At 36.8% G+C, this 24,098-nt stretch overlaps 1 protein-coding gene across 1 annotated transcript in view; it reads left to right on the top strand.

The window, feature by feature from the left end:
- Nucleotides 1-19,272, top strand: part of ESF1 (ESF1 nucleolar pre-rRNA processing protein homolog) — a 30,059-nt gene extending 10,787 nt beyond the window's left edge. Inside the window, exons 9-14 of the mRNA XM_009634663.2 lie at nt 3,996-4,157; nt 12,027-12,148; nt 13,096-13,186; nt 17,418-17,485; nt 17,672-17,818; nt 18,419-19,272. Coding sequence (XP_009632958.1) covers nt 3,996-4,157; nt 12,027-12,148; nt 13,096-13,186; nt 17,418-17,485; nt 17,672-17,818; nt 18,419-18,718 — 890 coding nt within the window. The 3' untranslated portion in view covers nt 18,719-19,272. The remainder of the gene's footprint in view (nt 1-3,995; nt 4,158-12,026; nt 12,149-13,095; nt 13,187-17,417; nt 17,486-17,671; nt 17,819-18,418) is intronic.
- Nucleotides 19,273-24,098: the final 4,826 nt, after the last annotated feature.

Below are 24,098 nucleotides of genomic sequence, written 5' to 3'. Positions count from 1 at the left end.
ATATTTTTAATTAGCTGTTCCTGACCTCATAATCATAGAATATCCTGAGTTGGAAGGGCCCCATGAAGATCATTGAGTGGAAGTCCTGATTCCACACAGGGCAACCTGAAAATTAAACCATATATCTTAAGAGTTGTCCGAACAGTTCTTGAACACCGACAGGCTTGTAGGGGAATTCTGTGTAGAGCCCTGTTCTCCACAGCAGGGATTTGAGCAGGGAGCATGTTTTTTTGTGGTACAGGGCTTCCATTACAAGACTTTGTACAAAGCCAGTAGATGTTTTGTTTTGTGCTGCTGTACCAATGCCAGAGGTGCACAAGTGTAAAGAAAGAAAATGTAGTTGTTGGGAAGGAGGAGTTGCTGGATGGAGTTTTACTTTTTTTTTTTTTTTTTTTTTTTAAATAATGCTGCTAATCTTATTAATTAATGTTAAATAAAATCAGACCATTTATTAACTATTTTTACAATTTTGAAATCTATTTGGTGCAATAACTCTCACTATGTACATAAATTGAAATGCATCTTTCATATTTTACCACATGACAGTACAGTCATCCTTGCTGTCTTAAGAACTAACAGTATTCATATGTGTTTATATTTGCTAGAACTACTACAGAAGGCTAAGAAGTGGAAGGTGACAGACATAGAATATGCAATTATTTAATATTGTCCCTGAGTCCAGTGGGTGTTTATAAAATGCATTGAGCAGGATATTATTTGGGTTAGCTTCTGTCCCTCATTCCTGTATAGCTGCTTTGAACATTCTCAGGCATTACTGCTGCTTCAACAATCACGAGGATCTGACTTTTTAGAATATTTCTGTTGGGTTAGTTTTGGCACGTTGCTAAAATATTTCCTAAGGAAACAAGCTAGCAAGAGGAGTAAGCAGTTTATAATTTAGACAAGCCTGGGTGGAATTCCGTGGGGCAGAATAGAAATGCCACAACCTAGTTATTTTCTTTCTGTGAAAGCTTGATAGAACTGATGCAGGTGTTGGATACTTTTCCAAAGCATGTTTACAGGAGCTTTTGTGTTGGGTTTGTTGTTTTTTCATTTAAATAAAAATAAAAGTGCTTGGAAGGCCAGGAAACAAGGGTCATCTCTGCTTTCCTTCTAAAAAGTTCATACAAGCTGTTGGGGATGTCCGGTAACTTAGAATTGAAGAACACATCTGTGTGTGCTTTTGCAGACTCAGAAATGAGTAGACAGGAGCTAGCTCTGATTGCAAGCATCTTCACCTTGGCTTACATCTGGCTGGCTCAGGAGCGTGGTTCTAGGAATGCCCAGTCACCTCTCATGCGCAGCCAGGTGCTTAAAGGCAGGCACAGTCATCTGGTTTGCAAAGTGAGTTTTAAAAACTGCATCCAGTGCACAAGTGTGCCTGGCCTGAAAAAAAAAATGGAAACTTAAAAAGCCAGAATGTAATGCTTACCATTAATTTATTGTTACCTGTTCACGTTCTCCTCTTTCCGGTATCTCTCTTCTCCCTGAAAAATATTTTACAAAAAGATGTCTATTGTGATATGCTTTGAACAAGCTTATTTTGATTACCTTTAATTCTAAATTTTTCCTTTTTTATTATCATTTGGATGAATTAATGGGATTTGCAAACTTGTTGTTCAGAGAGTGCTGAGTGTGGGCAAGTGGGGTTAAAACTCAGTTTTTCTTTGTCACTGTTTTCTGGCTCAAGACTGCGGTCAACATGTTCAATTTTTCATATCATGCTGTAGTACAGTACAATAACCTCTACTTCAGACTTGCTTTTTGAATGCTGGAGTGCAGAATTTATTTTTCATTCTGCAGGTCTACAGGAATTGTAGGATTTTTTGGTGTCTGTCTAAATTTGAGTAAATACCCTGGACAGAATTGATACATTTAGTGTATTTTTATGCTATGGCCCTCAGCATCCAGGTCAGTAGCTGAATGTTCTGGTGTGCCATTACATCATGAGGAAGAATATTATCTTTGTGTCTTTAAAAGAAACTCAGCTTTGCAGCAGGCCTCTTGTCAAATGTTGTGTCTGCTATAATTTTTCAACTCTTTTGAGTTTGCAAGGCTGAGTTAAAAAAAAAAAAACCACAAAGAAAAGGAATCATCTACTCAGCCATTGCAAGATAATCTTCTTAAACTAAGAAAATGATCTCTTCAAAACACTGTGATTACAAGAATATGATCTCAGTGAATACAGCTGCCAATTAGCCATTTAATATATTGACCCTCTGCATTTGTTTATATATTTATATATTTTTAAAAATATATATTGTTTTTATATATACATATTATATTTTTGATGAATTACAGTGCTTAAAAACAAACAAACCCTACAGGCTTTTGTATTGGAATGTTTCTAACCTGCCTTGGGATTTTAACTTTTTTCTTCTTAGATCTTTTAGCACTTCTGTTACTACTCTCCTTTTTTAAAAAATGAAGACTATACTTGTATTTAAACTCTCAATTTCATCTGTGTTTACATTTTCTTCCTTCACAGGTTAAGCTTTTTTCTCTTAATTGTATTTCTCTTGCAGTGCAGCTGTTAATGCACCAGAACTTCTTGTTTTGTTAGTGTTTTTTGTTCAAAAAGTCTTTGAACAAGCTGTTGGCAGAAAGCATTGCTGCCTTAATATTCATCAGAAAGTGGTTCCTCATGTTGTTCAATACAGCGTGATACTTGAAAACTAGTGACAAGGTTATTTGAACTCTGAACAAACTTTGAGAATATATTCAGGTCATTTTCCTTTCTTGCAGCTGTTGTCAAGTGTTTTTTATTTGCTTACAGAATGAAAAGGCTCATGAGGGTTTTTTGAAGGTGGTGGTGGACATTTGACAAAAGAAATGCATGTTTTATCTAAAAGAGAAAGTATGACGAAGTGCATTGCCACTTAAATTTCTCCTAGCAAAATTAGCAAAACCAGTCATAAATACAGATTGGTAGCCCCTTCCTTACCCAGTTTCAAGGGAGCCTTTCTTAGCTTAAGGATGTTTTCAGTTTCCATCCAGTATAGCTTTACTTCACATTACACGTGATACCAGGAAGAAAAAACAACAAAATGGCTTATTTTCCTTCTCAGTTTTCAAAACCGAATGCCCTTGTGCTTGCTGTGTGAGCAGATGCTTTCCTCTTAGGAGATCCCAGCTACTGATGAGGAAAGTGGAAAAGCGGCTGCAGTTAACTGAACAGTAAAGATTTCTGCTCCCAGCCAACAACCAGCTTCTTGCAGCAATGGGTTGTGGAAGAGAACAAGTGTCACACCTAAGTTTTAGCCAAAGACCAGAGGTCTTTGTTAACTTGCAGCTGTGGTCTGCCTTTCTAGAAACCACTTATGCTGTCCATGCAACTCTGCACAGCTTTACTGCTAAACCAGAGAAAAAGGAAAAAGGAGCCTGCCCCAAACCTAGTTTTCTACAGTTCAAGGAGCTGCAGCATCTTTAAAGCCTTAAAAGCCTGTTGTCTCTGAAACATTTGTTTAAAAGCTTATTGTAAGTAATATTGTAATTGTGTAATTGTGTTTTTCTAAAAAAAGGAAGGAAAAAACCTCTTTCCATCTTCTTCATTACTTAATTCACCAAGTCACTGAAGTTTAAAGCATTGAATAATCATCCCTCTTACAGAATATTGCAAGGTTTATTTGTTAAAATCTAGCACTCTCTTTTCAAAATGTTTTACACAACTATTTTTTTTGAGGTACTACTCAGGTACTACTCTGCTGTAAGAGATTCTGAAACTACTAATTTTAAAATGCAGTAAAGAATGCAGTGTCTGATCAGTGATTTCCTTTGCTGGACAAGTTTTCTTTTGTCTTTTCAGATACTATTTTTATTTCATCTAAGTAGGGGAATTCTAAAGCTGGTTACTCTTTGGGGGAACAATAGGTTAAAATGTTTTAGATTGTTTTTTAGAAACAGTGTATGTGCCTTAGGTGTGTTTCCTAATTATTGACTTTGAAAGTAATCACTTTCTGGAGGCTGTCTGTGATAGCTTTACTCTTTCTTTCTAGGTGGTGATGTAGCTCATGAAATGGAAGATGACAAACCCAGGAAAAGCCAAAAAGATGATGAAGAACAAATTGCCAAATACAGAGAACTTCTGCAAAGTATCCAAGAAAAAGAGAAAAAACAGGAAGAAAAGGATATAGGAATGGAAGTTAAATGGGTTCCAGGTAAGCTTTATTTTTTTTCTTTTACTAACTCCGATGATATGCAGTATTGGCCTGCTAATAGGGATGTAGTGTAAGGTGTCAAATTTGTAGTAGTAGAAACTGACCTTTTTTTCCATATATTGAAATCCACATGGATTACCATGAGGGAAATAGAAGAAATAATAGGACTGAACTCAGTTCCTCAGCTGTAAGCTTCTCTTTGTAGCTTTTTTTTTTCCCTTTTTTTGGTGCTTGGTTTTTCATTTATAATTTTATAGGTTTTCTTGAATAGAATTCAGGTGTTTGTCACAGAGTCATAAAACATACCTACACTTTTTAAAATGAAACCCAGTATGATTTGGAAACACAACATAAAATTAGAGGAGAATGGTTTGAAAATCTTGCTTGCATAATGCTGAAGATTTGGGGGAAACAGGAGGAGGAGAAGTCTGACCTTCCAGTGAGACTGTTCTGTGGGAAAGCAAGCTACCAGGAAGAAAAACTGGAGGATATTTGGCTGTATTTAGTGACATCCAGATTTTCATCTGGAAATTAAAAAAAGATTACTTCACCTTATAGCATCCCATTCAGACTGATATTTATATTTTGTCTACGGGTGTTATGGGTGTGTGCTTTCCCGGAGATGTAATGAGCCAGTTTTAACAACTCACTACATCCAAAAAGGGGAAGGTTTTCACTGTGGCCTTTCCTCCTTGATCCTGGCCCAGAGCTCATTGTGTTTGCCTGTCCCAGCCCTGTCACTTGTTAGATCTCTTTGCAAGCTTAATTTCGTTTGCTAAAATGGCAGAACTACTCAGGACAAGAAAAAAATCTGGTTCTTTTCTGCTGGGTTAGCAAGTCAGGCAAATGGAAGTGTTTGGTGGATGCTCAGAGGGTTGAGTCATGCAGTCCAGTGACTAGAAAAGTGTGACATTACCTTTTTGGGGGCTTCAAGGTGCTGTATCGGCTCAGTAGATGTAGGACTGCAGGCTATGCAAGGACACAGCCCGATGTGTTATTGTAAATAACTGAGTCCAGAAACTTACTAGAATCCAGCCCTTTCACCACTGATGTGTTAATTCCAGCTAGGAATGCATATCTGATTATCTGACTTACACTAATGTTATTCTGAATTCACTCAGGTAACTTCTGTTGAGTATAAATGCTTGCTTTTTGAAGCTTATTCTGGTCTGTACTGAGTCAGTGAAATAGATTGAACTCAGTTGGGATAGTTTTATTCCTAGTCCTTTATAAGATCTGTATTCAGGAGTATACACTGGCATTAAAAACAGTTGTGTGCTTTCAGTCGTGCTTATATAATTCCAATAATTTCTGGCATGAATTCTTCCAAAACTCTTTAGAAAAAGCATATATTGTGTGCAGTAGGTCAAGTGCTTGCCAACACAGCTGTATCATCATGTTTTACTTCATCTGTCCGCAGTGTGTCAGTATTTGCATTCTTGAAGTTGCTCACTTAGTATCTAACTCATTGTGTCACTGAGCCTTCAAGGGGCAGGTGAGTTTTTGTACATAGGTAGCTATCATAAGATTTTTACAAAGATTTGTTGTTGCCACCTTTCAGACTGAAGGTGGAAACCAGAGTCGAAACAATTGCTGCTAGGAATGTGTTCTGTATTTATGTAGGCCAGGCATTGTTTAAATACTTAGAAAAGGTACCATTTTTTGTGTTGGTTTGGAAAACAGGTTTGCCTTTTTTTTGTTATACAGTCTGTCTTATTCAGAATCTTGCACATTGCACAAATGAAGTTCTGAAAATTAAAAAAGGCTAAGCAGCATAAAATGGTGACATAGTTATGAATCTAGAGCAAACCAGTCATTGGAGGAGATGGAAAATTATTTTGAGAGAGACTAAAGGGAACTTAGTAGCGCAGGGAGAGCAAGAAGTTTTCTGAAGGGCTCAGCCTCTTAAAACTGTGCCTTGCAGGTTACAAGTAAATGTTTAGAACTGTAGCAGAGATGGAATCCAGTTCCCTAATACAGGGGCTCCTTGTTTCTTTGCAACTGAACTTGACTTTAGAAAATTGGATTTGTTCCATATTACATCTAGTCCAACCCCTTCCTTATTGCACCTTCTTGCGGGGCTCCTAGGACTTTTGCTGTAGCCTCTCCTTTTTTGAGGGAGGGATGAAAAAGAAAATCCAAAACAAGCAAAAACCCCTATCCTGATAAATACAACTGACTGTGTCTAGAGTCAGTTGGATGGCTGTACCCTGGGCCAGATTTGTTCATATAACGATGGGTTGAACGTGCATGTGTGCATAATGAAGTTTACGTTGGTAGATTATAGTATTCAATGTAAGTTTAGCAACTGTGATTTTGCAGTATTATGTTATTACCCTGAAATAGTTAAGAGTATTACCAAATTGCAGAGGTTCTGGAAATCATAGAAGTATTTGCTTGCCTTTGCTAGTTAGACTATTCACCTCCATGAGGTCAGTCAATACCATTACTAGCTGTTGGCCCCTAGAAAAAGTCCTAGAAAGTGAAGACGAGTGTCTTAACTTTGCTTTTGAGTCTAATGTATGGGAACACTTTAGCCGTTACTGATTTCAGGCAGCGTTTGTAGAGGTGGTCCTGCACACCTGACTTTTCTTTTTTGGTATGGTGAAGCATAGTCAGCACATGCTGAACAGTAGTTTATAGCTCTGGCAATATATATGCAGTTGAGGCTCTGCTTTCTTATGGGAGAGAAGTATATTAGTTAATGTGTTATTTTTTTCTTGAACAAATGTGCTTATTTATATTCCAAAACAATTTAATTATGTTCAGTTGGGGCATTCTGGGAATTCAAAAATAGTTTTGGTTTTAATCTCTTAAGACTCCTTAATTTTTTCAGAAATAGTTTATGTCTGTTGAAATATTTTTATTAGCAAGTTCTGCCTTAATCTTCTTGACTTATTGCTAAATCTTTTTCCTGCCCAAACGTTTAATATACAGAGAGTTACAACAGTTAAATCTAGGAAGCTTTTCAATTGAAAGGCAGAGATTTGAATTAATTTAAAAATTTGAGTTTTGGCAGAAATATTTACGCATGGTTATAGAAAGCATACTTTGTGAATGATTCAGTTATTCTTGAATCATAATAGTTTTAAATAAACCACAGTGCCAGCAGAAATAAATCAGATGTAGTTCCAGCTCTCTTTGGTCTGTTTCTTTTAGGCACAAAATCAGTGTTATATTTAAGCATCCATCTGTTTTCTTAATCATAGCTGATTTGAGCAACAATTGCTATGCATCCTTATCCAACTCCCAAAGCTCCCTTTAGAAGGTGAAGAGGGAGAAGAACACAACTGTGATTTTCATACAGGGTTGGTTTTTTTTTTTATTGGACTTAAAAATTCTTCCTTTGGGAAGAATGAGATGTAAATATTTAGCTAGGCTTAAAGGAAAACTTAAAATTTGTTTTCATCAGAAGTAGAATAGCAGGCAATCATGTCTCCATAAAATGTGTAGTAAACCACAACTGTATGTTGTTACAGATTATATGGAGCACAAAAATGCTCATATGGAATATATATCTCAATCTACATCATTGCTTAGTGTGTCCTCTGACTGAAGCGGGCTTACCTCTTGCAGCACGAAGCCGTGTGTGCTCAGCTGTGCATGGGCACTGTAGTTCTTCACACCTGACACCTTAGCTGCTAAGCGTGATGGGGTTTTTTCAGGCAGCTCTACTATGTTAGGAAAACTGTCTTGCCTTAAGATGTCTTGTCTTCAGGGGTAACAAATTCTAATGTTACCAGAATATTTCTGTCTGCCATTCCTTTTAGCTACCTGCAAAAAGGTGTTCCTTTTTTCTGGTAAGACGTTATGTGAAAGATGAACTTGCTTCTTTAGATTTCCTGAGAACAGAGAAGTATTTTTTTAGCTTCTAATAATTGTGACAGTTGCATGCTGTTAACTTCCAAAAGTTTTTAAAACTAAGTTTTGAGAGAAGTAAAAATTCTGGCCTGCCCACCCTCCCTCACTCTCCCACCAGTGTGAGAAGTGATAATAGGTTTGTTGTAGTATTTATCACACTTTTAATCCTTTAGTTCAGGTATGATTTAATTGTATGCTAATATAGATGACCTTTTCCCCCTGTTTTCTTGGCCCTTGTTTGTGAAGATTAAATAAAACGAGTGTGATTCATTTATTTTTTTCAAAAATTGGTATCAATAAGGGTATGAATTAACCTTTTCTATAGCCAGTTAATAATTCTACCTAAAGTAGACAATTCCTTTCCCCTTCTGCAATCAAAAGCCTTCTGACCACTTAAATACACTCTTATTCTCGGGAAGTGGTCTGGACAGTAGTTTCTAAGCCATTCTAATCTGTGGAGAAACTCTAATGCCTTTCATGAGCCTGCCAAATACCACAAGAAAGGGCTGTATTTTCCTCCAAGTCCTTCTATGCCAGATGGATCAAATGATTCCATTTTCCAGGCAAATAAATCAGAAATCTTGTAACCTCCTTTGAGATTTTGGGTGTCGCTTTTTCTAGAGATGTGACTTTTTTTTTTTAATCCAGTATTTACTGTCCTCAGAGACAATCTGCAAGGTTCCTACCTGATCAGTAACTTTTTCTACAAAAGTACTGCAAAATAATATCCAAAGTAATAATAGTTCAATTTCTGGGAAGCTAATGACTCTCTTTCATTGGCTTTGGCGATGAAGAGGTGTACAGTTGGAAATAACTAAATATTTGTTCTTGCTGTATGAGAGGGTTTCACATTTTTAGAGAACCTATATGATATCCTTCCTTTACTTTATTGTAGCTTTGCATTTGTTTGCTGGTTTAGTACCCAATTTTTCGTGGTGGTAACAGTTTGCCACTCAGAGTTAATTCTGGCTTCTTTCCAGGATAGTAGAAGGATGCTTTTTATTTTTTTTACTCTGCTCTTTTCATCCTATAAGGCATGGTTTAATATTATTTTAGATCTTGTCCACACTTTGCGTTTCAGACGTGTTGTAACCAGCTCTCCAGCCTTTGAATTATTTTTGGAGTGTAGACAAGCGCAAGAAGAGGAATCAGTGTTTAGAGTTTTTCAGAAAAGTGTTCTGCCTGCTTTTCTGAGGACGGGTAGAACTGTCCATGAAGGCTACCCATTTTTTCCATTATGAACTCTGTTTTCAGTTCCTCATTACTGAGGAGAGCTGGAAGGAATGATGAGGAGTGAGGACTGGCCAAATGAGAAACCTGGGAGTTGGGAGAAAGAATGGGATCTAGTCTAGGACATCCGGAGAGGTCCAAGTATGATTTCTGAGCAATAAAACTGGTATGAGGGGCGGGAGAGTAGGATTTGGTGAGGTGAGGGCTGGACTAGGATGGTAAGACAGGGATGCTGAAGAGAGACAATTAGAGCGTAGAACTGGGGAAGAGATGGCAAATATCAGACTTGGAGGGGGAAGCAGAAACATGATTCCTACATGCTCCCAAGATCTATCAGTCATGTCATAAAAGAGGATGTTAACTATAGGATATCTGACCCATTTGTTCCAGAAGCTTAAAAAAAAAAAAGTGCGTAGTGAATGAAGCAAGGAATTGCAGGTAGGAGAAAAATACTTCATTGCTCAGGCTGCTATCTCCTGCTAGGGAAGTGGATTCTGTCTTTCTGCCACTGACTGCTCCAGTGTGTTGCAAGGCAAGTCAGTTAATCTCTTTACATCATGGAGTTTTGTTTTTGCAAGTGCCTGTCTTGTGAAGAAGGGGCTGAAGGTCTATAAGCTGCATCTAAAGTCAGTAGTTGTCCTCCTAGAATGCAAGTGCTGGGAGATGTAAAGACTTTTGAAAAAGCATTCCTAAAGTGTGTGGAATTTTTCACCAATTAATGAAGATTGCTTTTAAATTCAGTGCTTATTCTAGATTTAAATATTCTAGATGTAAAATGGGGCACATCCAGTTATTTAATGGATTCTTTCTTGAGGCAATGTTCTTGCACCATTGAATACTGTAATGATACATGTCGAAAACTCCATTCTGTTTCTAGAGCAGGGTTCAATTATGTTTGGTAATTTTGCTGTATGTTACTATGTTCAATAACTTAGCTATACTTGAACAGTAACACAAAATACTGAGTAGCTACATGTTCATGATCTATAGATCAAACAGCTAAGATCCTCTGGAAAAGGTAAAATGTGATCATGCAATGAGAAACTATCAGAATGCATATTTACAAAAAGGCTAAATGAAAGATTAGGACATAATTGTGCATTCAGCTTCACGTGCTAGGCATTGAAACAGTGGCAGTCTGTGCTAAATTATGGGATTTAATGTAAACCTAATTAACATCCAAACTTAACTGTCTGATCTTGTTATGCGAGAATTATTTAAAGCCAGATATGTTACATTTCTATGGGGTTGACTTTTCTAAGACTCTCGGAAAACTGTCATGCTCTGAAAGTAAAGAGGAAAATTCCTTCAGCAAAGTATTTAGCCACCTTTCCCAACAGTTGACAGGTCAGGAAGCACAAACTTGAGGGCTTCTCTTACACCATACCCGTAACAAAAGGATACAGAAGAGGTGCAGATCTGAGTTAATGCTCTAATAGTTACAGTTCCTCACTGAATCTGGTGAGGGAATGGTACTCTTGTACACTTCTCCTTCAATCTTCCAGTAAACATAGCTGTTAAGTACAAAAATTACTTTTGGTAACTTGGTGTGCTAACCAAATAAGAGGATGGTTTCTTTCTCTTGCTGCTGCCTTTTTTTTTCTTTTGATCTTGAGTTATTGCAGTTTGAACTGGTAATCGGTGATAACAGAAAACATTCTTTCAATTTTTTTTTTGTTTCTTTGAGAGGCTGATCTGTTTCAAGCAGCCTGCCCTCCTTAATCTCTGCTTCTTGTTAACAAATACTTAAAAAAAAAAGAAAGTATTTACCTTAAGCATTGATTCTGAATCTAGGTTTACTGTCATGCTGAGTGTGTTTTTTTAATTTTAGATAGTTTTCTGTTGTTAAAGCAGACTGGTACTAAAGGCTAGATGACTTTAAAATAATTTGTCTAGCTTAACTTAATGCATATCATGCTATGACACTAGTACATAATGCAAGAAAGTATTTGTGGTTTTTTATTTACGTTTTTCTGCACTTTCTATATGCAGATTAATTTTACTTTAAATTTATTAAAACAATAGCTCATTCTCTTTTACAATGATAGACAAAAAATACACTGGTCATCAGAGATCATGCAGCATTGTCATAGTATTATCACAGAAGCACAGTTTCAGCAATGGAGATGCTATATATAGCAACTTTATCATGTGAGTGAGGCATACTGGTACAGTAGGGATCAGATAATATCTTGGTGTGAAATGGAGAGCACCAGCTATTAGAGGTTCAAGTCAGCTGTGAGATGACCCTGTATTCTGATAGTGATTTAATATTTCAGAATAGTTGTCAAGTCACCCCATCTGCTGTACTTTGTTTTGCTATGCACAAAAAGTGGGAATGACTGGACTGTACTCAGTGTTTTTGTGAATCTTAACTAATTATGGCAAGGTATTATATTAAATATAAGGACTCCATACATGTTTGCTTTTTATTGTGTTATTCTCATCCTTAAAAAGTGGCATCTGTAGACTGTGCTGTCTAATGTCTGGAGAGGTGGCCTTTCTGAGGAATAGCAAGAGTGTTGAGAATCAGATATCACATAAGCAACCTCTTCTTCTGACTCTTCTACAATTTATTACTGAAGGAATGTTTTATTTGGAAAAACATCCTGTTAAGTGATCTTACTTATAAAGATGTTGTTTTAAGCAGTATTTATGTTGTTTTCACAAACTCATTAAAGAAAAACTAGATTATTATTTTACAAAGGGGAAAACAGTTGATTTTTTAAAAAAAATCATATTAATCTCATTTCTTTAACTTACTATTTTTTGTTCTAGGCCTCAAAGAAACTGCTGAAGAAATGGTCAAAAACAGGTTGGAAGGAAAGGATAACCTAACTCCATGGCAAAAATATCTAGAGAAGAAGAAAGAAAAAAGAATTCTTAAAAAAAAGAGGAAGGTAATGTTTGCATTGGCTACATGGGGGGAGTTGTTTGTTTGTTTTCTTAAGTTGCTGGTTTTGTTTGTTTTGGATAAACTAAATAAGAAATTGTATAGCTTCCAGTATATTTTAAGGTTAGAATGTGCAGTCGTTACTCATGTGGAAAGATCGAGAGTGCATCATCAAACTTGCAGGGCAAAAGGATATTCAGGATGCTACAGAATATGCATAATGCTTACACAAAATTTCATTTATCTACTTCTGTTGCTTTAAAGATAAATGAGTAATAATAATGGTTGGTTTTTAATTTACATTTTTGAATGCATTGGCAAGGGTCTTTTTGCTACTGTATGCATACCAGTTCAAAGTTGTTATGAGAATTCTCATTTTGGAAATATTTGGCCTAAAATAATAGACTTGTTTCCCATAGCTGTATCACTGTTAGGTAGCAGAGCAACTTTTGCTAGCATAATATCCTTGTTCAGTCTGATAAATGAAGTGAAGGGACAAGATCTATGACACAATACTTCCAGCAGTAGAATTTGTGCTTTTAAATCTGAACTCAGCCTTTTTGAATTTCGGAGTACAAAGTGAAGCTTCTTGCTCAAGTATTTCCCCAAGTAGAGTTGTTGTGGAACATAAAGTAAGGACGTAACAATGCTGTGATCCTGTGATTTGTTGGTATGGTTAGCTAATGTGTCAGAGTTTGTGGGTACATCTGGTTAAGATCCTTGGAATATGTAAATAGCCCTTCTTCAGGTATATAAAAAGCTTTCCATCTGTGAAACAGATTTTACATTGTTGATTTGTCTTTACTAGTAATTCTTAGTGTATTCTAGTTTTATGATATTCAGCATACAATATTTCAGTTTTCATGTTTAGTTACTAACAGAAGGAACATCTAATTCCAGTAAAACTTTAGTAGTTTATATGTTGATTGAAATAATTGTTGTGCTTTGTTACAGGCTACTGCTGAGAGAGAACTGAGCGAAGATGAACTTCCAGCTGATGTTGATCTCAATGACCCATATTTTGCTGAAGAATTTGAGAAAACAGGTGGGTTAAGAGGGGTGACTTCTGGAATAAATCTGCCCTTTCTTTAAATAATGAGCTTTAGAAACAAAGTTGAGCTGGAGTAAATGCAGAGATAGCATGTTCAGAATGAAATGAAGTAGGTGTCATTTGCCTAAAGTTGCAGGTGCTTCTTGTAAAATGATGCGTATTGAGGTGTGTGGAATGGTAGGGAACATTGTTCTCTTAGCTTTCACCAGAGACCGCTATTAGCCAATTTCTGGGGATGGCTGTTAGAAACAAGCTGACTATCTGCTCAACTAAATATTCCAGAGAAGAGAACTTCATTGCCTTCAAAGCCCGTTTCCTTTTATATAGGAGGAGCCCGATATGTATGGGTCCCTTTGACGCTCAGGTCAGTTACATAAATGTCAAATGTTTTTGCATCATAAAAAAAGTTTTTTTTCAGAAGGTATCTATTTTATTTTCTCTTGGTCTGATAGACATTTTTACTAGTGTACTCTGGCTGCCTAGAAACCTAAATAGTGAAATGTAGTATTTTAGGAAATAACTTGTCCAGTTTAGCTTTTTAGGATACCTGTTTTTACAAGCTTTTTAGTCTGATGTTTAACTTAGCTTTTGCTGTGGTAACAGCAAATCAATTCTGAGTATGGTTTTGCTGGTTAAAATTTTAAGGTAGGGATAATCAGTAAGTGTGAGTTCCTGGCTTTCCATGCTTTTGGGAGCCAAAACCTAAGGGTGATGCACACTATTGTATATTAAAAGAAAAAAAAAAAGGGGGGGGGGGAAAGGAAGTAAGAAAACAAACAAACTAAAAGATAGCAACAGACTTACAAATATCACCAGTCTGTTGTTTTGGTTAGGTTTTTTGAATATAGCAGTACACATCCAAGTTCCATTTAAAAAGAGTAAACTTGTAATAATTTGATACCAGCCAGCATAGGCTTCTGTCCTGATTGAAGTTTATGTTAGGAGAAAGTAACTAATTAAAAAACAAAACCTGGATGACTTTGTGTCTTAATGCGCTTATGTATATGTCTTAATAGGCTGAAGTACATAACAGTAAGGTGAGTCCTATCAATGTTTTATAGAAAACACCACAATTTAAGGTGTCATGCAATGCTTTTTTCTGCTATACTTTCCTGGTGAGTTGTGTACTAGGTAATTTCATAACTCATTGTAAATATGCCAATCCTTCCACTGCTTTGCTTTTATTTTTCTTTACTAGCAAGATTATGTAGGTATTCTCATACTAATGTTTGATGTTTCAATGTTCTATGTGAAATCTGTGGAAAAAAATGTTTTCGTCTGCATTATCTAAGAAGTTCTTTATGTCATGGAGGGGCTCAGCAGAGAACGGTCGTTATCTGCATATTCTTAAACCTTCTTGTCCAGAATATGGAGAACAGACTTGTAGTGTTCATGGAGTCTTTGAGGACATAAAGGTTTAGAAAGTGAAGCTTTTGTCTGTAAGATTACTGAGAAACAGGAGAAAAACAGAATGTGGCTAAGCCTGGAGAAGTTTTAAAGGGAGAGTACAGTGGTTGGCTGCAAGCCAGCTGACATTTTAACGATGATTACACAGCACAACTTTGTCTGGCTTTCACCAAGTTTACCCAGAACAGCCTCTGTCTCATGGCTGGGGTTGCTTTTAAGCACAGCTAGCTTACCCAGTTGGGGAAAATGGGTTACAACCTTCTTTGAACTAGGCTGCAGCTTTGCCAGCTTTGTATTTAGGGTACAGGCAGCAATAACTTGAATTATCGTAATTTTTCATAAGCCTTGCACAATTCCCCTGCAAGATTGGAATTTCCCCTTTAAACTGAGTGTCAGATGATCTTAGGTTATGCTGAAAAAGCACATGACAGGGTATGTTTGCTGACTCAGGTGGACCAGAGCAGAAACTGTGAGGATACAGTACTGCTGTTAGGGTTTTGCAGTGGTGTCTTCGCTCCTGTGCTGGATTCACTTGTTGTGTATGGGTCTTGTAGAAGTCAGTTTTTGACAAGCTGAGGCAACTGAAGGGAAGCAAGACTGTTAGGAACTGTTATACAAAAGGTCTAACAAATTTGAGTGCTGTGACAGGAAAACTGGAAGTTATGGGAAACTCCTTAAGCCTATATTAATCAGATTTGCCTTTGTTCCTGGAAGTGTTTGTATTATCTTGTACACTGTGGATACTTCATCTTGGGAGAGGCAAGGTGGAACAAAGTCTTTGTGCCTGCTATACCCAAAGAGTGTCTGTGCAGGGTGCAGATGTGTGCAAATTAGCGCTCCTGAAATTCATGATGGTGCTTTCTCTGCACAAAGTTTTCATAAGCGCATAATCCGTATGTGGTTTTTCAATAGTACCAAGGGTAGGTAAAATCTGAGAGTTTGGAATCAGTTGGGGAGGACTCTTATCGTAGGTTTTACATTCATATGTGTGCAAAAGCTGGGAGGGGACTTCCAGAATGTATGTGGGGAGACGGACCACATCAGGAGAAAGAGAAAATTACCTATTTGTAAATTCTGAAACTAAATTATTTTCAGCATCATGCAAAGTTTTTAGTGTTTGGAGTGATTTCAGGTACCAAGCTGTTTTCATTAGCTGCAAAGGGTCATAGTAAGAAATAGTTTGATAGTAGCGCTTGGTTCACCCCCATCTGTAGCAACAGAAAGTGTGAAGATAAACTGTCTTCATCTCTGCGATTCTACACAGAGTGAAAGACAAGGGGAGGTGACTTGAGGAGCCCTTCTTTCAGGGATGGGTGGAAACGTTAAGAAATTTATTGATTTAACTTCTAGAATAATTGTCTCCAGTTTGTATCTCTATGCTCCGTTTCCTTTTCTGTAGTTTAGCCAGTTCTGGGAAGATACAAAAGATTTCAGAGTTGTTGAAGTCTTACATAAGACATTTATTTCTTCCTTCTACACATTAACATAAATTGTGTAGGTTAGGTAACAGTATTATATCTGAATCTGACTTCCCTGCACATTTTCTGGAACTACTAAATCAACAATTTAGTTCTTGAGCTGATGACATTGGGCCTCTGGATAGTTTATTTTTGCTGCTGGTGGTTTGTTTCTTCTAGAAATCCATTTCCAGCTTGGAATCCATTTAGAAATAGTCAAGAGAATAGTGAAGGGAGGAAAAATTGTTCTTCAAGAAATGTGTCCTGTTCCAGAGTGTACTTAGTGATATAACTCGACATTTTTCTGGCATGTTTGTATTTCTAGTCTGACTACAAATCTGGCTTAACAAAATGGAGCCAAATATCTTCCTTAAGAGTACCCCCAATGGATTGTAATAAATTGCCTGGGAATGTAATTCCAAGCTCAAAGGTCAGAGTATGTGGTTGAGGTCAGGAAACCTTCTGCTTTTCCTGTTTCTTGATCGAGGTCTACAGGCATTCCAAAGAGAATAATTTGATTTTGTAGGATTTATAAATGGGTCTGTTTTCATTAAAATTTATGATTTGACTAATGTCTTATGCTGTTACTGTTCATTATGTCTGTCTAATCAGCACTGTGTATCTAAAGTAAATTCTAAGAAAGTAAGAAAGCTTCATCAGAAGAATATTCAATTCAGTCTGAATAGAGTCAGTCATATTTTCATTTCTGTGATTCTGTTCGGGTTTCTCTTGTAAGGGTTTTTTGTGCTAGCATGGCTAACAGCACAATATGGTCTTTTAGCCTTGCAAATAAATTTTTAAAAATGTTTGGTTGGGGTTTTTTATTATTTTTTTTTAACTGATGTACTCCTATTCAGCTGGCAGACTTGTATTCTGGATACAGAGAAGAGATGCACATTTGCTTTTTATTCTAAAGTATTCACTGCATTGTCTACTTAAGTAGAAAGAATGAACAATTTGAGAACTGCAGGACACTTCAATTACATTTATGAGTATATAAACTAGTTTCTCTTTAAAACACCCTGGGAGTGGAGTAACATCATATGTTTGCCTGCACTGTTGTGATATTTCTCTCTACTGCTCTATGCAAAAGACAGTAAAACCATTTTTTCTAACTGATTTTTTTTGTTGGCTTGTTTATGCCATTTGAATATTGCTGCCTCCTTAAGTTAAATATTCAGTGGAGTTTTATTGCTTTAAGTCTAGCTGGCTTTTCTTAACTTTTCAGCCTTTTTCCAATATTGGACATTTAAATATTGATTACAAGAAAGTTAGATGCACTTAGAGTTCCTATGGTAGGTAAATTAAGCTCTCGTGCATAAGCTTGAATAAATGTGTGTGCATCCTATATTTTCACTTAGATTTAAAGAAGAAGCCAGAGTCGGTTGAAAGTACCTCAGAAGATGAAGATGAAGTTGAAAAACAGAAGGTATTTTTAATATTACACCTCAAAATGTTAAAAGAATGTTGTTACGGATGAAATAATATTGCCCTGACAGCCCTATTTCAACTCACTTATATGTATGTAGACTCAGTCAGACTTTGCTAATGGGCAGCTATTTTTCATAGAAAACTGAATTTCATTGTGTACATGGACTTTCTTATTTTGTCACAGGCTGAAATGGCCCTACTTATGATGGATGATGAGGATGATGCCAGAAAACATTTTAATTATAATAAGATTGTAGAACAACAGAATTTGAGCAAGAGGAAAAAGAAACTCTTGATGAAAAAGAAAGAATTACTAGAAGATGACTTCCAGGTAATGGTATACACTTGATTTTGAGGCTCAGCTAGAACCTTTGGTAATATCAATTATTTTCAGGACAAAATTAGTGGTCTCATATCCTTCTCCTCCCTCACTCTATCTGAAGATAGATCCTAGATAGATAGATAGATCCTATCTGAACCTAGATCTACCTTTTTAGGAACTTACAGGCTGTTTTCAAAAAGCAAGAAATACTCGAATACACAGTTGGAGGGGGACAGATTCAAACTCTGTGTAAGATAACAAGACACTGTGCAAAGTCTTGTACAACTCATTGCCTAAAATACTCATTGGTATGTTTGTCCTGATTCTGCTTTTTCGTCCTGGTCAGCTCTCAACACCAAACCTTTCCTCCATCTGCCGATAGAGGCAAATATAGGATTTGCACAAGCATTTGCTTGTCTGTTCTACCAACAGTGTCTTCTGTCTCTCTGCTTTACACTCACTGGGAATTTTGTGAGTGGAGAAGTTCCAGGAATGGTGAACAATCTCACGAGCTATGACTCCTTAAGCAGCTTATGTTTTATTGTGTTAAAAAGCTTTGCTATCATGGGTAAAGGTTATCTAAAATGCATACTCCTTTTCTGCCTTCAGGTAAACGTTGCCGATACAAGATTCCAAGCCATGTTTACTTCTCCCCTGTTTAATTTGGATCCTTCAGATCCAAATTTTAAGAAGACAAAAGCAGTAGAAAAGATCTTGGAAGAGAAAACTCGCCGAAGAGAAGAGAAGGAGCAAGATCTTAAGGAGGCAAGCAAGGGGCAGGAGAACAAGATGGCAAAGAAGGGAGAGGTTGCTAAGAAAGCCATAGATCCAGCCTTGTCAATGCTAATAAAATCCGTCAAAAATAAAACCGAAGAATTTCAGGCAAGGAAAAAGCAGAAATTCAAATAACCAAACTTTGTTTTTACTTAGACTTTACTTGACTCTCAGTTCTTCTAACTGGTGACATCTATTAAAGTTACTACAGCCTGCTTTGATTCCTATCCATCTAAAATTTCCTGAAAAGTCTTTAATCATGGTGGTGAGTTTTGAAGTAACTAGAGTAATAATCACTCTTTTCTTCTGCCACAACAAATACTGGTTTGTACTATTATTGAAAAACTACAGCTTGCAAACACGTAAATAAGGAATTGATGATTTTGGGGTGGTTTGTTTTGTATTGTGCCATCTCTTAAAGGCAATAGAAGTGCTAAAGATGGCTACAAAAAGTAGTCCTGATTATGGTTGTACTTATAAATAAGAAAAACACTTCTGTAGAAGTTTATTGCTGAGACTAAGCGGTCTTAATGTTTTTAATTCCACAGAAGTGTGTAAAACATCTCTGATGATAAAGAAGGTAGTAATATAACTAAAAATTGAACAAATTTTGTATGCAGGTTTTTGTATGTTTTTAAAAGATTATATATATGCTTCATTAATTTCTCCTTTAAATACTTGAAGACTTCCTGGATAATAGAACTAATTAATGGAAATATTGCCATTTTGAAGTGTTTCATTTATTGAAAAACTACAGCTTGCAAACACGTAAATAAGGAATTGATGATTTTGGGGTGGTTTGTTTTGTATTGTGCCATCTCTTAAAGGCAATAGAAGTGCTAAAGATGGCTACAAAAAGTAGTCCTGATTATGGTTGTACTTATAAATAAGAAAAACACTTCTGTAGAAGTTTATTGCTGAGACTAAGCGGTCTTAATGTTTTTAATTCCACAGAAGTGTGTAAAACATCTCTGATGATAAAGAAGGTAGTAATATAACTAAAAATTGAACAAATTTTGTATGCAGGTTTTTGTATGTTTTTAAAAGATTATATATATGCTTCATTAATTTCTCCTTTAAATACTTGAAGACTTCCTGGATAATAGAACTAATTAATGGAAATATTGCCATTTTGAAGTGTTTCATTTATATATATATATATATATATAGGAAATAAATTGGTCCGAAAGAATTTTGGACACTTAGCTGTGTTTTCCTCTTTTGCGCCTAAATGAAATTATGTCAGAATTAAACTTTATGCTATCCGTACTGCATTCCTATTAATACAGCTACATTTATACAAAGCCTTTGAGCATTGCAAGTGTTTAAAAAAAGAAAGAAAGAAGTCAACGGCAGATCTAGATGATACAATTTTAGAAACCCTGTTGTTAGGCCATATTTGTTTTGGTGTCAGTGATGAAGGTATCAATGGTGTGGGGAAAATACAGTAAGTAGAAAATGAGTGTGGGCATTGATTGGTCTTAAGTTTTGGGTTGGGGTTTTTTTTAAGTGTTTGCGGTATTAACTCTAATGGAAATACAACATTGTATCGAAAAAGAATGAAAATTTTAGAAACAAGGAGCTGAAAGATAATTTGTCATTTTAAAGAATTATTGTTAATTTCTAAGACATTCTGCTAATTTAAACAATTCTAGTAAAGCAGAGGTGAGAAACTATAAGTAATCAAAATTAATGTTTATATGAAGTAAATATATCTCAATATGTAAAGGAGATTACAGAGTCAGTTTTAGCACCTGAGAGGCTGTATACCTACCTAACGGCTAAAATGGACAAAGTAATTAAGGGACACAATATAGAAATACAGGTGGAGATGATTTTTGCAAGAGTGCTTTGCAGTGATGTGTCTGAGGAATACTTGGAGGCCTAGAACATTTTAAATGTCATTGCTCTTCAAAAACATTTGAGCGTCTGCAGATTCATTTTCAAGTAGGAAATTTGAGGCTTCATTTGAGGAGATACTACAGTCTTTTTGTACGCAACTTTGATCCAACTTCTGTGGCTTCTCAGCCTTGCCAGCAATATGGCAGGACCCAACAAACTTATGTTTTGTAGTTTGAACTGACCAACTGTGTTGGAGAACAAGGAAAACTTGTCCCCCTGGCAGTGGCAGGAAGGTTCTGAACATGTTTGTACAGTGGGGAACAGCATAATGCTATTCGGCAAGAAAGAGAGGAAAGACAGATGCGTTGGGAAACGGAATTTTCCACCACGGGAAGTGCCTCTGCATCGAACAGGAGAGCCAATGGTTACTACTTCAGAAAAAGTTATGCGTCATACAAAAGCGACAAAAGCGCGCACATATGCATCTGATACAGACAGTGGGGAAGGGGACGAGCTTCTCCCATAATGAAAGATCATATTTTATAATAAAACTTGCAGTACAGAAAACTAAGTAGCTGTCTTCAATACTGTTTCTTAAGACTGACACATATGATTTCCAGGCACAGAGTAGTGACACCAAGCTGAAAGGGTAAAATTTAGACATACCATGCATTTATACAGATTTTTTTTTTTTTCTAAATGTCATTCATCGTATGGCTTATATTGTGGGTGTATGAAATGCACTAGGGACAGCAGCTTGAATGAGATTTAGAGATTGGCTATACTAATGTTAGTGGTGATGGAAGGGCAAGCGTTTAGGTTTGAAGTGTGTGGAAAATTGGACAGCTGAGAACAAAAGCAATAGGTCTGAACAGAAACATGAGTCAAATGAAGGATCCATCTAGCCCAGTGGTCTCCAACAGTGGCCAGTAAGAGGAGATAGTAATGGTGCACTTAAAATACTACAAACTGTACTGTCTCTTGAATCCGCTAACCCTGCCAATTTCTACCAAATACTTCTGTTTTGATGCATTTGATGTGCATGCTCTTACAAAGGTACGTTCCTTGTTTGTGCACTAGCAGTAGGCATAACCTGCTGTGTTTGGCTTCCTGGCAGTAGTTGAGTAGAGTCACTTAAATTATCAGTGCTTTTGTTTCTGGCTCACTGCTTTTATAACTTCACTGGATATCAGTGCATGGAATCGGTGAAACTTCACTCCTCTGGGACACCCAGATATGTGGAATGACTCACTGGTACAAAACTCTCCAACAGACCTTCTGTACTTGTGCAATGCATCTGGCCTTTACAGTAGCTTTGCTGTAGGGCTAATTTGGGGGGGGGGGGGGGGGGGGGGGAGTTATAAAAATAAAAATTCACGAATAGTGATGACAGTGATGACTTCTTATTGAAATTAGATGGTGTAAGTTATGTTGTGTCTTCATGTGTACATATGCTGGCTACCTTCTCTGATGGAAGCATCTGAAGAGACTCTGACATGGCTGGTTAGGAAGCCCAGCCAGTACTTTGAAGTCACAGAAAGACAAAATGCACAAAAACCTGAAGGCAGACTTTGATGGTGAGTTTAACTACTGGTTAAAAAAAATATTTTGCTGTGTGGTAACGTGTACTTGATATCACGTAAATGCTTAATGTAAGATAATTTTACCTAACTGGCTGTTAAGAGGGGTTTTTTTTTTCCTGTTCTCAAGTTGCTGAATCCTAAGGGGGCATCTTGGTTGGGAAGAACTGCAGGATCTGTTCCAGCATGCATTTTAGATTGAAGTTTTTGGTCTATAAAACATTTAGGTCTAAATCCCCCCTTTTGTTTTTACCCCTCTTTAAGGAAAAAAAAAAAAAAAAAGTTAGTAACTACTAAGTGTTAATGGCTCAAAGTCTATCATCTAATCTCTGTAATTCCAGAATAATGCTAAAAAAAAAAAATGTGATGAATTTCTGTGTTTTCAGCAGCCGCATATCTCAGAAGTCTGGTAAGAAGTGGTCACGTCTCATCTAGAATTCCTAGCAATTCATTACCCTTGGTGTAAACCAAACAAAGTATGTTTTTGACCATCTTATCCTTTTAAACAGGAAAATAGGATCTAGAAGTTCTAACCTCTGAGTGTTAAAGTGTGGTTTTATTTTTTCCCTTTCACTAAATGTCATGCAACCAGCAAAAGTGACGGCAATTAAGTAAAATAAGACATTAAAAACGCAACTGTTAAAAGTGAGACAGAACTAATTTTTCTAGCAACTTACAGAGGTCTGGTATAAAGTAGTTTGTCTCCAAGCTGGCAGCCATCGGAGCTCATGCTAGAGTGTCAGCCAGACATTTAGAGATCTAATATTACAAGTGGAGATCACAAGAGGGTTTGATTTATTTAAAAACCGAGAAATATCAGATAACTGGAGATGAAGAGCCATGTATGTTTTCTATTATTCCTCCCTTCTAAAAATTAAATGTATTCCTTACAATTAATAGCAAGTTGGCTTTTTGTTCTTTTCATATGTCAGTTGTGTCCAAAAATAACAGTAAGTTGTGCTGTCACATATTTTTTTAGCAAACAAAACAACCAACCAAACTACTGTGGAGGTTTTTTTTAATGAAGTCTTAGAAATTTATGTTTCTATATAATACATATTTAAGAATACTAGAGTAATTAGGTTGGTTTGCACTTGTCTTAAATCATGAGTTAAATACCTCAACCTCAGTTTTGTAGCTATGATAAGAACAAAAGGAGTAGTTCTGATGGCACCGGAATTTTCATTATTCCTTATTTCATAGAATACTTGAAAAAACTGCAACCTTTTGAATATAAAAATGTACCTTCTTGTGTGCAGGACTATGTTACTGTATTCCTGCAAAAAGCAAGACAAGGTGGCAGAGAGGTCTATTGTCTTGTGTATTCTTCTGTGCTTGACATATGGTGTTACAAATGGACTGTTTTTGTCTGGGCTCTGGATCCAATCTAGATTAATGTCACTTAAGGTCATTATTACTTTATATCCTCCTCATCACTAGCATATGAGTAATCCCTGCTCAGCACTGTTCCAGCTCTGTATTTCAGCCGTGCGGGGCTATGCGAGTTTTAAACAACATTGCTTCTAGCCTCCAGTGAGCACCCTGGCAAACCTCGCTCCTGTCCCATTCTTGGAGACACCCGATCCAAAGGCTGGCTGCCACATTTCATGGGCAAACGCTCTTGGGCTGCATCCCATGCGCTCCTTGGCACTGCACAAATCCCTTGGCTTTGCACTGAAATCCTGCCCAATGCCCTTAGACCTTTTTGTATTTCTGGGACAAGGAAGGAGGGAAAGGACAATTGAGGCAGATACGGTTTGTATTGACTTCCGATGCCATGAGTCAAAGATTGACGTCAAAGACTGAAGTCTGAGCTACAACAGACAAACTGCCTGTTGCAGTTGTCGACGTGTGTGGCTGAACTGCTGCTCAGATGGGTTGGCAGCTTGTCCATGGAAAATGTAAGTCTTAACAGAAGTGGTTACCAAAAAGGACTAAGAATAGCAAAGTGACTGATTTAGGACGCTTGAGATTTTTACAGGTGATTAAGAGTTAAAATAATTTTTGCGGAGTGCAAACCCCTTAAGCATAAGCTTCTTCCCTTCATTCTCCCATCTGCTTTTCCCCTTGGGTTTAATGCCCGGGCAATCAAA

Source organism: Egretta garzetta, unplaced genomic scaffold (assembly GCF_000687185.1).
Source record: "Egretta garzetta isolate BGI_Z169 unplaced genomic scaffold, ASM68718v1 scaffold252, whole genome shotgun sequence".
NCBI classification, from domain to species: Eukaryota; Metazoa; Chordata; class Aves; order Pelecaniformes; family Ardeidae; genus Egretta; species Egretta garzetta.
This window is presented reverse-complemented; position numbering and strand designations above follow the sequence as displayed.